This window comes from Myxocyprinus asiaticus, chromosome 17 (genome assembly GCF_019703515.2).
Source record: "Myxocyprinus asiaticus isolate MX2 ecotype Aquarium Trade chromosome 17, UBuf_Myxa_2, whole genome shotgun sequence".
Classification (NCBI taxonomy): Eukaryota; Metazoa; Chordata; class Actinopteri; order Cypriniformes; family Catostomidae; genus Myxocyprinus; species Myxocyprinus asiaticus.
Window position 1 is genome coordinate 36,202,510 of NC_059360.1, and position 18,214 is coordinate 36,220,723.

Consider the following 18,214-nt stretch of genomic DNA (forward strand, 5'->3'; position numbering starts at 1 on the left):
ATACAGTTACATTCAAAAAGTATTTTGATTACTGAAGAGATTACTTTGCATTTTATTGTCATTTGTTTCATTTAATATTTAGTCCTTTCAGATGGAAAACATTTATCCATATAAATGATGCAATCCAAAGTGCATTTGAACAGCGGTGAAACACTTTCTTATGATGCATTACATTCATACGAGCAGACAGAGAAGTAAGTTTGGAGCAGAAGAAATAGAAATAAACCTTGTGTAACTTGTCAGCTACACGCTGAGCTAAAATGCTATTTCTAGGCACAATCATATTTTTTTTATCAAGAAAATTCACATTGGATGATCATTTCTTTTTTTCTAGTAATACCTTTGATATTAGGGCAAAAATCATATTCTTGATAATAATTTTTGTATTGTTTTCCTGTAAAAATATCTAAAAATCTTTAAAACTTTCAAATTGATCTTGTTTTAGAAACAACACTGCATAATATATTTAGGTTTTTCAGAGAATGTATTTTTAACATGTGTATTTTGTCTTACTGTACTGGCAGAGTTTTTATAGTCAAAACAAGTGAAAAAATCTACTAGTGCTGAATAAATAATCCAAAGTATTTAGAATACGTTACTGACCTTGAGTAATCTAACGAAATACATTACAAATTACATTTTACAGCATGTATTCTGTAATCTGTTTCTTAAGATTTTCTAAAAATTTTGTTAAGTTTCATTATTAAATATTGTTATTTAACACTTACCTTCCTTTAGTGTTGTGGGTGGAACCAGCTCTATTTAAATGTTAGTTGTTTGAGACAGCCATTGTTTTATTTTATTTATTTATTTTTATTTTTATTTTTTTGTATTTTTTGTATTTTTCTTTTTTTTTTTTTTTTTGTGTGTGTGTGTGTCTCTTATTTATTTATTTATTTTTCTTTGTATTTCACCCTTGTTTGTAAGGTGTATGATTTGTAGTGATGGAAAAAAATTGAGCTTTCTTAAGTAATGGGTTTTTCATTACAAATATATTGAAAACTCAAAGCTTCTGTACACTGTTCAATTTACTGCCATCTGTTGGTCAAAAAAATGAAGCTCACCTAGTAAGCCACTGTGGCAGACAACGTTTTGAAGCAATACAATTTATTATCAACGTAAGTTTAACATACTGTGTTATGTAAAAAAATAAATAAATAAACAATGAATGAGAGTAAATCAATACCTGATTATTAACATGTAGAATGGAAAATAAATATGTATGTGGAAAATAAATATGTATGTGGGCTTGGCAGTAACATTTTATCAACAGGAGAGGAAATGTGCTGATGTGACTGTATTGGGTTTCAACTTGTACTGGGATTTGTGATTATTTTTAACCAGATACTGAAGCAGTCACGTGGTTTTCAGCCAAAGGACATTTTAGATGTCACAGATCCTGATTTTTACAGATACAATTCAATGTGAAATGTTTTTTTTTTTATTATTATTTATTTATTTATTTTTTTAACAAATGCTCTGAAGCTTGTCGAACGTCCCATCACTAAAGATTTGTATTTTGTTTGGAGGCATAGCTGTTTTTGCTAGTTTTCATGATTATTGCTTCAAGACTGATAATTTGTAATTTTTGTCTAACCCTTTCTGCTTCTTAAATAAAATGGCCTTCTTTTCCCCACTTCTTGTGTCCTTAGTCTATCACTTGGTCAGCTCAACCACATTAACTACCCACCTCCAGGACACAAAATGAATTCATCATTGCTAACTGCAAATCACACATTTCTACAGTGTCATTGGTAATTGTCCATGCTTATAAGTGTTAGTAGTATGAGTCAAGACAACTGCTTTAACAGCCAGGGCAACATAACCAAAAATTACTGAGTGCACCTTTAAATCTGAACAAATAATGATCCAAGTAAAATCATCTCCTACCCATTCTTCATAACCCAGAATGTATTGTGGATCTCAGCTAGAACTCTGCTGGCCAGAGACCTTTGACAGAGATCAGACTAACAACAGAGATCAGGACATGCAGGGGTCAGTGACTGGTGCAGAAACACAGAGTTCTGGCTGAGTTTTTATTGCACTGGTCTGCAAGCCTGCTGTGGGGCGCTGGCTGCAGCAGGGTACTGCTTTCTCAGTGCCAGCAAGGAACTGCAGTGTAAAGAAAACAGAGTAGGAGAATTACCAGAGAAGACACTGGGAATCTTGGATAGGAAACTCTTCACTGTACGAATAGGTATGCCATATTTTTCATCTTGCATCCTGGCAATAACATCCTCCATCTGAACAAGCAAGAGAAAGAGAAAGACATAAGGCTAAATAAAGAAAGCACATGTGCATTTAATGCAGCTGCAACATGCAATAGAAATGCAACAAGAATAGAACTCTGCATAAATATTCAGTGAGGCGGAAAATGTGATTTAGTGCCCCATTTGATAGAATGGAGAATCGTTCGTGTAGAGTGCAACCATCATACATATACTGTACACAATGTCACACATCAAACATTATTATGCAGGTTCAATGCCATTATGTTTGGCTGATGAATGATTTTGCATATTTTAAATTTATATTCTGCACACTTTGAAATCATACCTACAGTGTAATATTCCAGTTCTCACTTCATGACAATATAATGCTTACTGGAAGCTTTTGTTGGCATGGTTTATTACTGTTCTCAGACACCATTTTTCAGAAACATTAAGGGGGAAATTCACTAAGAATGTATTAGCACCCAATTCACTAAAATAATTATTTAGTGCTAAATGCACTAAATCAGGGTCAGTTCTGAGTGCTATAGTACTGTTACGTCTCTGGACGTATTTGTTTGTTCTTATTTTTTGTCCTCTTGTATAATTACATCCATGGATGTATGATGTTTTGTTGCAATTGTGGAGTTCTGCTTCCCTGTTCCTGTTTTGTCACCACTTTTTCTCTCTCTTTGCAGGTTGACCAACATCAGGTGCTCTAGTTTTTTGAGTGTATGATTGTTGATTTTAGTAGGTAACTGTTGCTACAACCAATCTGACTGTGGGTGATTCCAGTCTTTCATTGTTGTTGAACACTTAATATTTTCTTTTGTAGATAAGTTAGTTTTTACTCCCCTTTAGCAACAGGTGATATTCTGTTTGTTATTTTGGCCTTGCCCCCCTGAAGCCTTTGAGACTTCCATTTTCTGTTTTGGATTAAATATTTTAACTTTTTCAAATTTGAATTTCAAACTTCCTTTTATTGAGAGCTGGGATGGGAGAAGGGGAAATCCCAACCTTCTTTTTCTTTTCGTTTCTTTTTTTTTGTTTTTTTTTTGTTACTCCTCTCCAACCCTAGACTTGGGCAGGTCATAACAAGTACATCGGGTGGTAGAAAAGTAAACTACCTTGATTTAGCATTCTTTACTGGGACTGTACAGCATCACTCCACCAGTCATCTGAACAGACTCTTTAAATGTGTGCTTACCTACACTGTGTCTGGATATATGGCAGCTCTTTTCCATCATTTGATCATCATTTAATGAGTTACAACTGCCCTGACCACTAAAAAATGTACACAAACATCTCTATGTTAATAAAAAAAAATTTTGACCGCCTGCTTTCTGTGGACGGTAATAGCATAATGTTATATATACAAAGTATATTAGTGCTGTCAGTTGATTAACAATTTTAATTGTGATTAATCACATAATTTGCTGTAGTTAATCGTGATTAATCACAGATTTCAAAATCACAGAATTTGGCCAAATATACTTCTTTTCCTGTCAAAATACTTTTATTTCCTTAGGAAAGAAAACAAAAAAATATGTAACAATATAATTCTTTATTTACATTTTCTAAACAAAGCCTTCCACAGTATAAAGATAGAAATGCACTAAAATAGCACCAATTCAAGTAACATTAAACGTTTCCCAAAGTCTAAGTGGGAGTTTGATTAATTGAAAGAACTAGTCCCCACATAGGTTGCATATTCATTGCAATGGGCATTAAATCTCAAACTCATCCTCCACCATATAAATCAGCTGGCAGACTGTGGCTATCTGCTTTGTTACAGCAATCGTGAAGCCACGTTCATGATTTCGCCTCAGGGCATCAGCACCAGCATCAAGTGTCGCTTTGCACTCCACATGAAAAGCGCTTGCAGATAAAAACATCTCGTTCTGCGTTTTGGTGATAGTTAAGACTTGACATGCTTCTGTGGTACTTAAAATGTGCCTTAGTTAGGCTGAAAAATACTTGATTTCTGTCACAAGTTCCATCTAGGCTGGTTTTGTACAACAAATAGCTCCTTCACAAATATCACTTCATCACTGACACTGAATCACTGCTTTTTGTGTTTGTGGTGTGTGCTTCAGTGTAATGACTCGGGGCAGACAAATCCCAAAGTTTCCGCCCTTCCAACCAGTGTTTATGCTGGTTTATGCTGTATTAATGGTAAATGTGTTAATCGCGATTAAGAACAATTAATGCGTTAAACTTTTTTAATTAATTCACGTGTTAACATGTTAATTTTGAGAACTTTAATATATATATACATTGGCGGCCAAAGGTTTGGAATAATGTACAGATTTTGCTCTTATGGAAAGAAAAAGTGGCATTCAACTGATCACAATGTATAGTCAGGACATAAATAATGTGGCAAATTACTATTACAATTTGGAAAAAATAATTTCAGAACTTCTTAAACTACTTCAAAGAGTTCTCATCAAAAAATCCTCCATGTGCAGCAATGACAGCTTTGCAGATCCTTGGCATTCTAGTTGTTAGTTTGTCCAGATACTTAGGTGACATTTCACCCAACGCTTCCTGTAGCACTTGCCACAGATGTGACTGTCTTGTCGGGCACTTCTCACGCACCTTACAGTCTAGCTGATCCCACAAAAGCTCAATGGGGTTAAGATCCATAACACTCTTTTCCAATTATTTGTTGTCCAATGTCTGTGTTTCTTTGCCCACTATAAACTTTTCTTTTTATTTTTCTGTTTCAAAAGTGGCTTTTTCTTTGCAATTCTTCCCATAAGGCCTGCACCCCTGAGTCTTCTCTTTACTGTTGTACAGGAAACTGGTGCTGAGCAGGAAGACTTCAATGAAGCTGTCAGCTTAGGACATGTGAGGCATCTATTTCTCAAAACAGAGACTCTGATGTACTTATCCTCTTGTTTAGTTGTATCTGGGCATTCCACAGCCCTTGTTAGAGCCAGTTGTCCTTTGTCTTTGAAGACTGTAGTATACACCTTTGTATGAAATCTTCAGTTTTTTTGGCAATTTCAAGCATTGTTTAGCCTTCATTCCTCAAAACAATGACTGACTGATGAGTTTCTAGAGAAAGCTGTTTCATTTTTGCCATTTTGACCTAATATTGACCTTAAGACATGCCAGTCTATTGCATACTGTGGCAACTCACAAACATACACAATGTTAAGCTTCATTTAACGAACCAAATAGCTTTCAACTGTGTTTGATATAATGGCAAGTGATTTTCTAGTACCAAATTAGCAATTCAGCATGATTACTCAAGAATAAGGTGTTGGAGTGATGGCTGCTGGAAATGGGGCCTGTCAAGATTTGATCAAAAATTACTTTTTTTTAAAATAGTGATGGTGCTGCAAGTTTTGGCCGCAAGTGTATATATATATATATATATATATATATATATATATATATATGTGTGTGTGTGTGTGTGTGTGTGTATATATATATATATATATATATATATATATATATATATATATATATATTATATATATATATACATATGTTAATATGTTATATATAAATACACGTAACATTGTGCAGATGTTTCCTTATCCGAGTATGAATTATAATCATATGAACAGAGAATAATTATACAACTTCCTCTTTCTTAACACATATCATTAAAAATCTACTGTTTGCCTAATTTCACACTCTCTTTCTTGGCAAATAATGCAAACATGGAGGGCCAATCAGGACTCAAATAAACTGAACAATACAGCCAATCACAGTGCAGTGTGAGGCCGCAGAGACTTGTGATAGGAGCCCATGGGAAGCAAGCCTAAAGGATCAACTCAGGCTTTAGAAAATGAATTCATTCGATATAACAACCCTATTTATTAGATGAAGAGCAACCTGGAGCAGAGCGGGACCGATCACGTCACCCACTCATTGATCCAGTGACATTTAGACTATTCTCAGAGATGCTCCGAGTGTCTGAGTTAACAAGGCATGCCGCGCAGAATGTCGCCAGGGAACTCACACTCTTGACATGTGACTGAACACTCTACAGCTCCATGTGACATCATTCCAGCATTAGACCACATCAAATTCAGGTCAACTACATGTACCCAAGAGATATGTGGCATATGGAGGTGTGTGTTGGTGTGTGTGCATGCATGTGTACATATATGTAGAATGTGTTGAGAAAGAATATTTTCTTGTACCTATGTCTGTTTAGAGAGAGAGAGGGAGAAGGAGCGAGAGAAAGCTGGTGCAATTGCCTCAAGGGGAGGCCCAGTAAACATTCAGAATTACATTGGTGGGTTCTGCACTGATGGGAAGAGTGTTTCTTCAAGCTATAAAGACTTTTGAGAGAATACTTTAAGGCAATGCTGTTAAATTCTCTTGAAAACTGCTGTTATGGTTCCTGAAATATCCAGAGATGAAATGCTTTTTAATAGCTGTTAATAACCACCTACAGACAGTGGCATGGGAACACATTTTAGAGTTGGGGAGGCAAGAAGAGTGGGTTGTGTCATCATAACATGGAGAAGGCTGAGCTCATGAATATTAATTTGCTTGTACTGATGTCCCACACTGATTTGGCATTGGGATACAACATTAAGACAGTTTAAAGGGCAAAAATGAGCTTAATCATATTTTATTTTAGGACTTCATCCTTACAACTGACAGAATACGCAACTGTCTGTGTTATATAATATATGGGGGCTAAAACTATAGCGAATCAGCCTGTTTCAGAAATGGGCTTTTAATGCGAGCCAGCAAAGGTAGGCGTTTTAATATCAGCCCATTGAGGGGGTATCTACACTTAGTCACTTCCTGCGTTTTTACTGATAGGATAACAATCAGATTATAACAAGGCATTTAGACTATTCTCAGAGAATATTCTCATGTAAATGCCCTTCAAGACGCATTTGAGATGGATAGAAATCTGATGCTCATACCTGACAGGATGTGACTCTACAAAGTGTAAATTCATCTGGTTGTTAAGAGCACATATGTAAACTTTACTGCTCTAATAATGGAACTATGTCAGTGGAAGTTTGTGCATCTCACTATCCACACGTGCACGAGCAATCATGGATGAGACACATGGATGAAGCAATCACAGAACTCACTAATTGCTATATGGAATGAAGAGAGCGTTAAAAAAAAACTCTCTCAAACTTATGAAAACAAAATGATCTACAAATGAAAGTACAAACTCATGATTCCTGATGTAACATTGTCACAAAAGTGTACTCCCTTATATTTATATATAGATGAAGTCAATGTTTACAAGCAAACATTCTGTAGCAGCACTTCTGGGTTCTTTTGGCATCCCAGAAAATAACTTCTAAAGGTCCTCAATAGTTAGATAGATGGCCTTTCAATAGCCTTCAAACTGATCTGAAAATGCCCAAAAAGTGTTGTTTGTAGAGTTGAAATATCCCTTTTCCTAAACATTATTGGAGATTTGAGCATCTTTAGATTTTCAATAGGATCGGGGGATTAGAACAAACTCAGGATTTGACATAGATTATAATATTTCACGGATCACCATCATTGTTATCACCTCATCACTGTTATAGCCTCATTGTTATAGTTTAATTTCTAAAGTGGAACCGCTGTGAAAGAGGCCAAATGTGATCTAACAATGATTTTATACCATTATGTAAGATGGTATAAGGGCCTACATGCATGTATATCTTCTCTATAAATCATAGCTATTGCTTTATAATAACTTTTTTTATAATATAAACAATTTATTATATAATGCTTAACAGATTATATAAAATAGTGCACAGGGGAAGAATGACATGAATTTTGTTTTAAATAAAATATTTCCAAATACTTAAAACATGTTTCTCTTTTGTTCAGTTTTAGTCTCAGTCAATTTTAGATTTACATTGTTTTTGGAACCCAGCAAACCTGAATATTATATTATGCAATAGTAATGTAACACTGTTGTCAACAGGCAGCCGAAGAGACGATGATGTAGGAGTGATGAACCCAAGTGCAGTTTAATATGAATCGTGAAAACCAGAAACCCTAACTCTAAACATGAACAAAACATGAACTTGACTAAACTAAACATGACATAACTTGGTAAGACTATAAAAACAAAACATATATGACTTGACCATGAAACAAACAACTCCTGACGAGAGACAATGGCAAACATGAGGGCTTAAGTACACAGACATGGGTAACAAAACAACTAATGAACAGACAGAACTATAAACAATATAACAAGACTAATAAACTTAAACCAATGACAAACTAGAACTGATAACAAAGTAAACAATGAACCAATGGAAACAAGACACACGAACAGGGGAAAACACATGACAAGATCACGAGGGAACAGGAAAATCACATGACAGGAACTAAACTTGAAAATAAAAGACATGAAAAAACATAAACAAAACACATAAACGTGACATATCCCCCCCTGTAATGGCGGCTCCCGATGCCCCAAAACATCATAGCAAAGTTAATAGGGAGCTGGGGGGGGGGGGCGCTGGTGGGGTCCTTGAAACGTGGCCTGGCAAGATATGGCATGGGGCGCGGGAACAGGGCAAAGTCAATGGAAACTGGGGCCCTGAGAGGCTCGAGGGGCGGAGCCGATGGGGATGAGGACCAAGGCGGAGCCGTAGGGATGGAGGTTCCCGGTGGAGCAGAGGCGGGCCTGGACCGTGGAGCATTCTGGGGTTTGGCTGAGACATGGCATGGAGCAGGCTGAGGCAGCGTTGTGACATGGCCTGGAGCTGACTCTGGCTTGGCGGCCATGACGTGGAACTCTGGCTTGGCGGCCATGACGTGGAACTCTGGCTTGGCAGAGCCATGGTAGGCTCGAGGAGCGCAGCCGTAGAAGGCAGAGCCGTGGTAGGCTCGAGATTAAGAGTCCTGGATGGTTGGGAAAAGACCTCAGTGGTCGTGAACATGAGCAGGGTCTTGGGAGTGACCTCTGTGGTCGTGGGCATGGACTGGGTCTCGAGAACGACCTCCATGGTCATGAACATGGGCAGAGACTTGGAAACGAAAGCCTTTCTCCTCCTCCTCCCGGAGGACGAAGCTGGCAATGTAGGCTCTGGGACGGACAAAGCTGGCAACGCAGGCTTTGGGACGGACGAGGCTTCCGGCTCGTTGACCATGGCAGGCATTGGCTCGTTGGCCATGGGACTCTGGCTCGGCAGCCGCCTCCCCCACAGTGAACGTAGAACCAGTGATCTGCAGGGCAAGGTCGATATACCGAGCGAGGCTGAGGGAACTGCGACCACCAGGCATCAGGGAGGAAATTGGCTCACTTAATCCGAAACAGTCTTTGAGGGCGACCTCATTAAAGTCCACCTCGCTGGCCAGAGAGCAGAAGTCCCCCACATGTTCCTCCAGGGATCGATTCCCCTGATACAAGTGTAGTAGTCAGACCGCTGGGTTGATGGTTGGCGGTCAGGTATTCTGTAACGCTGTTGTCAACAGGCAGCCGAAGAGACGATGGTGTAGGATTGATGAACCCAAGTGCAGTTTAATATGAATCGTGAAAACCAGAAACCCTAACTCTAAACGTGAAAAAAAAGGACTTGGACTTGGACTTGGACTTGGACTTGGACTTGGACTTGGACTTGGACTTGGACCAAACAACATTACATAAACAATACCTGATGAGAGACAATGGCAAACATGAGGGCTTAAATACACAGACATGGGTAACAAGACAACCAATGAACAGACAGAACTATAAACAATATAACAAGACTAATAAACTTAAACCAATGACAAATTAGAACTGATAACAAAGTAAACAATGAACCAATGAAAACAATACACATGAACAGGGGAAACACATGACAAGAGCATATGAGGGAACAGGAAATCACATGACATGACAGGAACAGGAACTAAACTTGAAAATAAAAGACATGAAAAAACATGAACAAAACACATAAATGTGACAAGAAAAATATTTCTGTAGATTATTTAATAATCACGATAGGCCTATCCACCACCCAGAAGCATGTTTGCCTGCTGTGTGTGTTATAGTAATTTTATCTATAGAAGGATTAGAAGAGTGATTTTATAGTTGTCATGATTCACTGTTGTTTTGCCTTGTGTTTTGCCCCTGTCATCTGTTTCCCCCAGACTACACTTCCCATAATTCCCTGCCCTCATCACTGCCAGCTGTTCCCTATTGTGCTCACCTGTGTTTCATTTCCTCATTTACCCCTGTGTTTATAATGCCCTGATTTCTACCTAGTCTTGGTCAGTTGTTGTGTTTTCTCCTGTGCATGTTCCCATTGTGTTTTAGTTCCTAGTTCCGCCTTGTTCCAGTGTTTACCGTGTTTTTGTACTTTGCTTTATATTCTATTAAACTTTAGTTGCATCTAGATCTAGCTCTCATGACTTCCTTCCAAGTGTTACAATAGTACGGATGGAATGTGCATTTGGAGAGGAATCTGCTTGATCAGGATACAAAGTGAGTCTAAATAGGCCCAACATTCAGTTAAGTTGGCTAAAAGTGGGGGCTACCTTTAAAAGTGGGGGCTACACACACACACAATTGCAATGCCCCTACCTACAGTGCAGACACACGCATAAACTTACCTGGACTGGTAGGCAAACACTGAAGCGCTTATTTAAGGTAATGAGGGATTTAAACATTCTTCTCACACTCTGTGACAGTAATGGAAAATTTTAGAGAGAGAGAAAGGCACATCTCAGCTGTATTGTGCAATGATGTGCGATGATATGAACTCCCAAATGCATTGCTGGCATCAGCTGTACAGTACTGCAACCAATCTGCAGCCAAGAATTCTTATAAAACCGTCCAGTGAATTTGAAGGGTGAATTTAATCCTCAACTCGATCTCCAGAAATGGCTGAATTACACTGAAAATAACTACAAGGAGTAGGTGGCAGGCAAACTAACGAACAGCAAAATTAACGGTTTATTGAAATCAAGCTGTCGTTCATCAGCGCGCCCATAGGCTGCAACGTTTATGTGTTTTTAGAACATAGAAACAGTACAATGTCTGGAACAATCATGCAGACACTTCTCTCAAAACAAAATGTCCTCAGGCAGTATATCTCCAGGGAACACACATCTGAGCCTTCACTCATGAGCTCCAGCCAATCATAGAACAGACTGAGACAGACATAGAGAGACGGATCAAATGCTAAATTGAAACAAAGCAAATAGTGTCATGTCACCGAATACAAAATAAAGTGTAGAGTAAGGGCCTAATATAACTGCAATCAAAGGCAACGACAAATTGGAGTGGACGACGACCAATTTGAGTGGACAACGACCAATTTGGAGTGGAATCTGACGTTTTCTGATATTTTCTGATCAGTTCTGCGCATTTCAGTGTACAGAAATTGCAAACATATTGCAAGTCAGAGGAAACAGCACTGGATAAAGATCCCACGAAATGGCTTGAAAAGCAAAGTTTTTTGTCCTGTGTTGACGTATTGACATATCAAAGGGCTCGTCTTTTTTTTTTTTTTTAAGAAAGCCAATATGATTTCATTGTGTCAGAGCCATGAACCATGATTTGCTACTTGCTTGTCTGTTGAAGATGGTATTAGTGGGTAGGGACATTCTCAATCTGTAGAGCATTTGATTGGACAAGAATCTGTGAAGTACAAAATTAGTCATTAATATTTTTGTATTTTTTAAGATAAATCTTTTTTTTTTTTTTTTTTTAAATATACAGTATATATGATTATTTTTTTTTAGTATTTAGTATTAGTATTTTTTTTAAATGTATTTTGTATAGCACTTTTCATATTTGTTTGCTTTGCAAACAATACATTTCCAATAGAGATGCACCAATATTTTGTCAAAAAGAATTTTTTCAAAAGCAATTATTTGCACTATTGGACATTGGCTGATTGCTTCAAATATGATTGCTGATAATCAGGGCCGATTATTTCCTATCAAAAAGGAGTGGAAAAATGTTTGCACAATTAACCTAAAACACGTGCTATGTGTGAAAGAAAATGTCTCTTGTGTGGAATTACTTTTAATTGGATGACAATTGCAGACTTGCAAGGTGTAAGTTTTGCACTGCAAGAATTTCACAAGGAGGATTTACGTTAATATTTTTAACACAAATAATTGTATTACGTCCCCTAAAGCTTGACATAGGAATATGATGAGTTTGTTAAAGCTGGGACCAGTTTTATTCAGAATTCAGTTAATGTGAGATAAGAACATTCAATAAATTAAGAAATCTTACCAGTTTAATGTGTGCTGAACAAGAGGCTATTCATAATTCAGTTAAAGCTAAGGTGTGCAAATCTTTTCCAGAAACTTTTTTTGTTACACTGGTTTAAAGTCTTTTCACATCCTGATAGCAATCAATAATTGCAGTGGTCTAAATGTAAAAAAAAAAAAAAAAATATATATATATATATATATATATATATATATATATATATATATATATATATATATATATATTTATTTTTTTCTGTGGAAGGTACAAGACAAAAAAAATGATCAATCAGTCATTGCATTCGGTCCGAATGTAATGATAGGATGTTCTTCCTGTCTGTCAATCTATATTTGCATACCGCCGCGCAACTTGTTCAACAGACAATCACACGTCATCAGTGCGGGTTCCTTGATGCTATGCAGAGCGAGCGCGAGAATGGAAGGCGAACCGCAGCTACCTTATTTTCCTCCTGAACCACCACAAAAAGGAAACAAGAAAAGAAAGACCATGTTAGAAACTTCTACAACGAAAAAACTTCTGGATCAAGAGTGTGCTAAAAGCAGAATTAACATTGCCGTTGCTTTTCCAAGCTGGAGGCAACTGCGGGACTCAAAGGGTCTGAAAAATGACGCCATTGTTGCTGTTTTTCTTTTGGACAGGTAATTACATGGTCTGATTTGTTTTTGATATATTTTGTTAATGTAATGATTCCACCAACACATCTCTCCTCCTGGCGCTTAGACTCTGCTCTCTGTGTGTGTGTGTGTGTGTGTGTGTGTGTGTGTGTATGTTCATGTGTGATAGAGGAGGCGTGGCTTTGGAGACACATCTGAAGCGAAGGCGGGCTCTATGCTTTCAAAGCTAGCTTACTAACTGCTAGCCTCTCTGGATTACACACCCTAGCTTTAATGTGAGTTAAAAATGTTAATGTGAGTCAAAAATGTGCTTTTTGTTTCAGTGTTTCATTAGGCTAATAACTGAGACATGTAGAAACATAGAGAATAATGTTATTATTTACATTTATTTTGGTAGGCAGAACCACCAAACTATCAGTATAGGCAGATAATCAGATATCGGTATCGGCACAGAACATTTTTATCAGTGCATTTACAATTTACAATGCCATATAAACCAACAGTGAACCCAAGCAACCCAAGGGTGATAGTGGCAAGGAAAAACGAACTAAGATGGCTAAGCCATGACAGCAGATATTTGGCACAGTGCCTGTACTACAGTAAATCCCACTTCAAACCAGCACCCTTGGAAATTATGGCTAACTCAATTATCCATTTATTAAATGACTTAAGCTTTGTCACTGACTTATGGCAGACTGTGTCATGCCCTGAAGATGGGCATATCTTGCCAATAGGTCTGTCTAATCATCTAAGGACTATCCATAAGAAAACATCTGGACTAGGAATATTTTGGGTCTAATCTAAACAGCATGGTAACATGTTTTGGTGAGGTGGTAATACCATGGTAATGAATGCTTACCATATTCATGTACCAAGGTATTTACAAGGTATTAAAAGTATTTACAAGGTGTTATCTGTTAACAGCTTAATTTTCTGTAAAGCTGCTTTGAAACTATGTATGTTTTTAAAAGCGCTATACAAATAAAAATGACTTGAACTGAGCTGACTTTATATTGCCATAGCACCATGTCCAAAAAACATGGTTTTACCATGGTAACATGGCCAAAACATGGCACTTTTTGGTACTTGTTTGTTACAATATGCATTATGCTAATTCTTTCAAAAAATTGTGAGGTACATAGAAAACCACAAAACTGACGGATACAGATCATCTTTAATATCACAGAAGGCATATCAAGAAGGCAGAGAGATAGGAAGTGTGAGGGAGAGAGAGAAATCACATCAAAGTGTCCTTGTCCATCAAGGGCAAGTGTGCACTTACAGAAAAACAGCAGGATTCATCCAAAATCTTCCATACCAGCAAATTAACAATGACAGCAATGCACACAATCACACTTCCTCCATGCTTAACCCCCATTACACTGTGTGTTGATATCACCACATCTCTCTCTCTCTCTGTTTGTAGCAGACAGCTGGAGTTTAGACTACTTGTGAGAGCACGAGTTTAATGCTCGTATGAATTGGAGGACAGAGGAAGTGTTATTGGCTGCCCATAGATTAGGTTATTGCAGGTATGACATGAAATTGATATCTCTTACGCTCAGGAGAGAAAGAGAGATGTGTTTAGGTGTATGTGCGAGAAATTAAAACAGGCTACAGAAAGAAGCAGAGAGACAGGAATGCACACAAAATGCATTACATCACTAATCAAATAGGTAAATATTTAAATAAATACATTTTTAAAACTTTTCATGCAAATTGGTATGCTTATAATATGATTTGTAATGTAAAATGTGTATTACATATTGAAACACATCATGGTAGCCTCAGACATTTGGACCTCACAGTACTGTATCACTGTGTTATACATATATATACAGTATATACAAACTGGTAATTACAAGGGTATTATGCTATAAATGTGCTTTATGAGGGCGTTTCTAGTGTCCCCATAATTCAAATCACTTAAAAAACGATGTTTTTATTTTTATTTTATTTTTATTTATTTTTTTATGTAAAAATGCAGAAAGTTTTTTGTGAGGGTTAGGTTTAGGGGTAGGTGTAGGGTTAGGGGATAGAATCTATAGTTTGTACAGAATAAAAATCATTGTCTATGGAGAGTCCTCATAAGGATAGCTGCACCAGTTAGGGCAGTGGTAGCTCAGCGGTTAAGGCTCTGGGTTACTGATCAGAAGGTCGGGGGTTCAAGCCCCAGCACTGCCAAGATGCCACTGTTGGGCCCTTGAGCAAGGCCCTTAACCCTATCTGCTCCAGGGGCGCTGTATCATGGCTGACCCTGCACTCTGACCCCAGCCTAGCTGGGATATGTGAAAAAGAAGAATTTCACCGTATATGTGCAAATGTATAATGTGTGATAAATAAAGAAAATTAAAAATTAAATTAATTACCAACATGTGTGTGAGAGTGTGTGTGTCAATCAAAATACATATTTATTGATCCTGAACATATATTTGCAAATCTAGAGTGTAGTTATTATTCAAGATATTTAGTTATAAAGCTGAATACATAATTAGAAATGCTGATTTGTTGCAAATCTGAATATGTCAATATACTGTATATACTATATATTGTGATTTATAACAACTGTATATATTTAGGATTTATATATATTTACTATATATTCAATCTGAGGGCATGCAGTCATAAAACCAACAGGGGGCATACCAAATAATAACACCTTCTCAATTTAATTTGTAATTAACTCAAATTCAAATGTAAAAAAAAAAATAATAAAAAAAAAGCTTTTCATGCAAATTGTTATGCTACTGATAATATGATTTGTAATGTAAAATGTGTATTACTTACAGAAACACAATATAGTGGTCTCACTGTATTATATTATATTATATTATATTATATTATAAAAACATAAAATCAAAATATAAAATCAAAATTATTTAATCAAAATATATATTTATTAATCCTGAACATAGTTGCAAACCTGTTATGTAGTTATTAATCCAGATATATATTTATAAAGCTGAATATAATTATACATTCTGTGTATTTTGTTTCAAATCTGAATATAGTGTATACTGTATATTCAGATTTGAAACAAAATACAAATAATGTATAATTATATTCAGCTTTATAACTATATATCTGTATTAATATATATATATATATATATATATATATATATATATATATATATATATATATATATATATAAAATCAATATATCTTTACTGTATCTTCTGATTTACAATATACTGCATATTTTAGCCAGAACAATGTCAGTTCCCTGAGACAGTACAGATGCTTTGTGTCCTTTCAAAATGAGCTTGCCCTACAGCAATTTCTACACACAAACCTATATTTGGCCTTACATCCTCCATCTTCCATCTGTGTGAGAGTGGAGACCAAAGCTATGAGCGCCCTTTTACAGAAAAAAAGCACATGAATATTCAATCCAGCATTACACATAATTGAATATTCAGCATCAGTGAGAGCACTGCTCAGTTATTCACTGAGAACATGATGTGGTTCTGTGCATAAGAGAGCACACTATCTGCTGAGCGAGAGATGAGAGGGACACACACACACACACCTAAAGTTTCCAACTGATTTAGTGGCTTTGAAGTCTTTCAAGCACTGCTCCAGTCCAGCTCACACACACTCACATACAACACACACACACACACTGATTCACTCGCTGACACGCCAACACATGCCTTGCACTTACACATGAAAAAGGCCACATATTCTGTCATGAGAACACAAATATGCACAAAACAAACAAACACATATTATCAAATGTAGGAGGACATTAATTCAGTGTTAAACTTGTCTGGGAGCTAAAATCAGACTGTTTATGTGACCCTGATGCTTAAAATGGATCACCGCACAAAAACCTCTCATTTTCGCACCCATGCGTTGCACACACATGCATAAATGTGTGTCCACAAACAAGCAAACCCTTTTGCCACTCTACACACACAAAAGAAGATTAAACATTTTTTGGAAAATACTTAAAAGACTTTCCCAAAAGCTGTAGTCAGTTCTGCATATTATAATGTGTATTTAGGAAGCTAATGCTTAACCCACACACGCACACACACACACACACACACACACACACACACACACACACACACACACACGCACTTCGCTCTGGGTACAGAAGTTTTTTCCACAGCATCCTCCTCTTTGTGTTCTAAAAATGCTGAAGAGGCAAATGGCAATTCATTACATACAAAACATTACCATGTTTTTTGTTTTTTGGTTTTTTTTTTCATATTAATACCATGTTATTGAGCATGTACCATGGTAAAACCGTGGTGTTTTGGAAATGTAAGATAATACACTTACAAAAAAAGTACCCCGATTATTTTGGACATGTACCATGATTGTTCTATCAGAAAAGACTCGGGATTATTGGGATTAATACAAACGGAAAAATACTTATATCATTACCGTTAGCCCTGTCCTATGGTTCAATGCTCAGATACTTGCTTGAACTGTCGGATCCTGCCCGAAGCGTTGACGGCAGTGGAGCGGAGCTTACATCTGCCCAGGATGGGACCTAAACTAGTGGTGATGGTGTGGAGGGGGGTGAAAACAACAGAAGTATTCCAACAATGAGAGACAGCAGAGTGGGCTTATAAAGCGGGAGCTGTATTGTGATTGGATGAGATGCCTGATAAAATGAATCCCGAGATCAAAGTACCATAGTACTACCATCAGATACTATTACTGCATGATAGTACCACCACATACTTTTTTGTAAGGGTAGATTCTTTGACTTACCTTGGATTACCATGATAATACCATGGTATGAGAAATGCAAACTACTATCTGATACCATCACTATACCATGTTAAATTCCACATTTTTGCATGGGGTATCTGCAAATAATCCAACAAAGTCAGCATCTAGAAAACTCGAACAATTTTTACTGTTATTTTATTGTTTTTTTTTTCTTTTGTTTTCTCCATTACTTCATCTGTTCAAATCAAGTCGAGTCATTTTTATTTATATTGCGCTTTTCACAGCACACGTTTCAAAGCAGCTTTACAGAAAATTATGATGCAGCAGAAAATAAAATGTTCAGTGTTGGCTGTAGAGTCGAGAGCTGCAGTAAAATCTTGACCCCAGCCTCAATCAAAATTTGTAACAGGTTTTATGTAATATGTTCAGCTGAAATTATAATCATCTCTGGGGTTGGAATCGTGTGCTAAGGAATTAAGGCCAAGCTCAGACAGACTTGAAGGGCAGCCCTATTTATCCCA

At 36.8% G+C, this 18,214-nt stretch overlaps 1 protein-coding gene across 2 annotated transcripts in view; it reads right to left on the minus strand.

The window, feature by feature from the left end:
- Nucleotides 1-18,214, minus strand: part of LOC127455452 (regulator of G-protein signaling 7-like) — an 86,811-nt gene that overhangs the window by 26,789 nt on the left and 41,808 nt on the right. For both annotated transcript variants that reach the window (XM_051723367.1, XM_051723368.1), the window contains exon 3: nt 2,147-2,243. In XM_051723367.1, the coding sequence (XP_051579327.1) occupies nt 2,147-2,243 (97 nt within the window). The remainder of the gene's footprint in view (nt 1-2,146; nt 2,244-18,214) is intronic.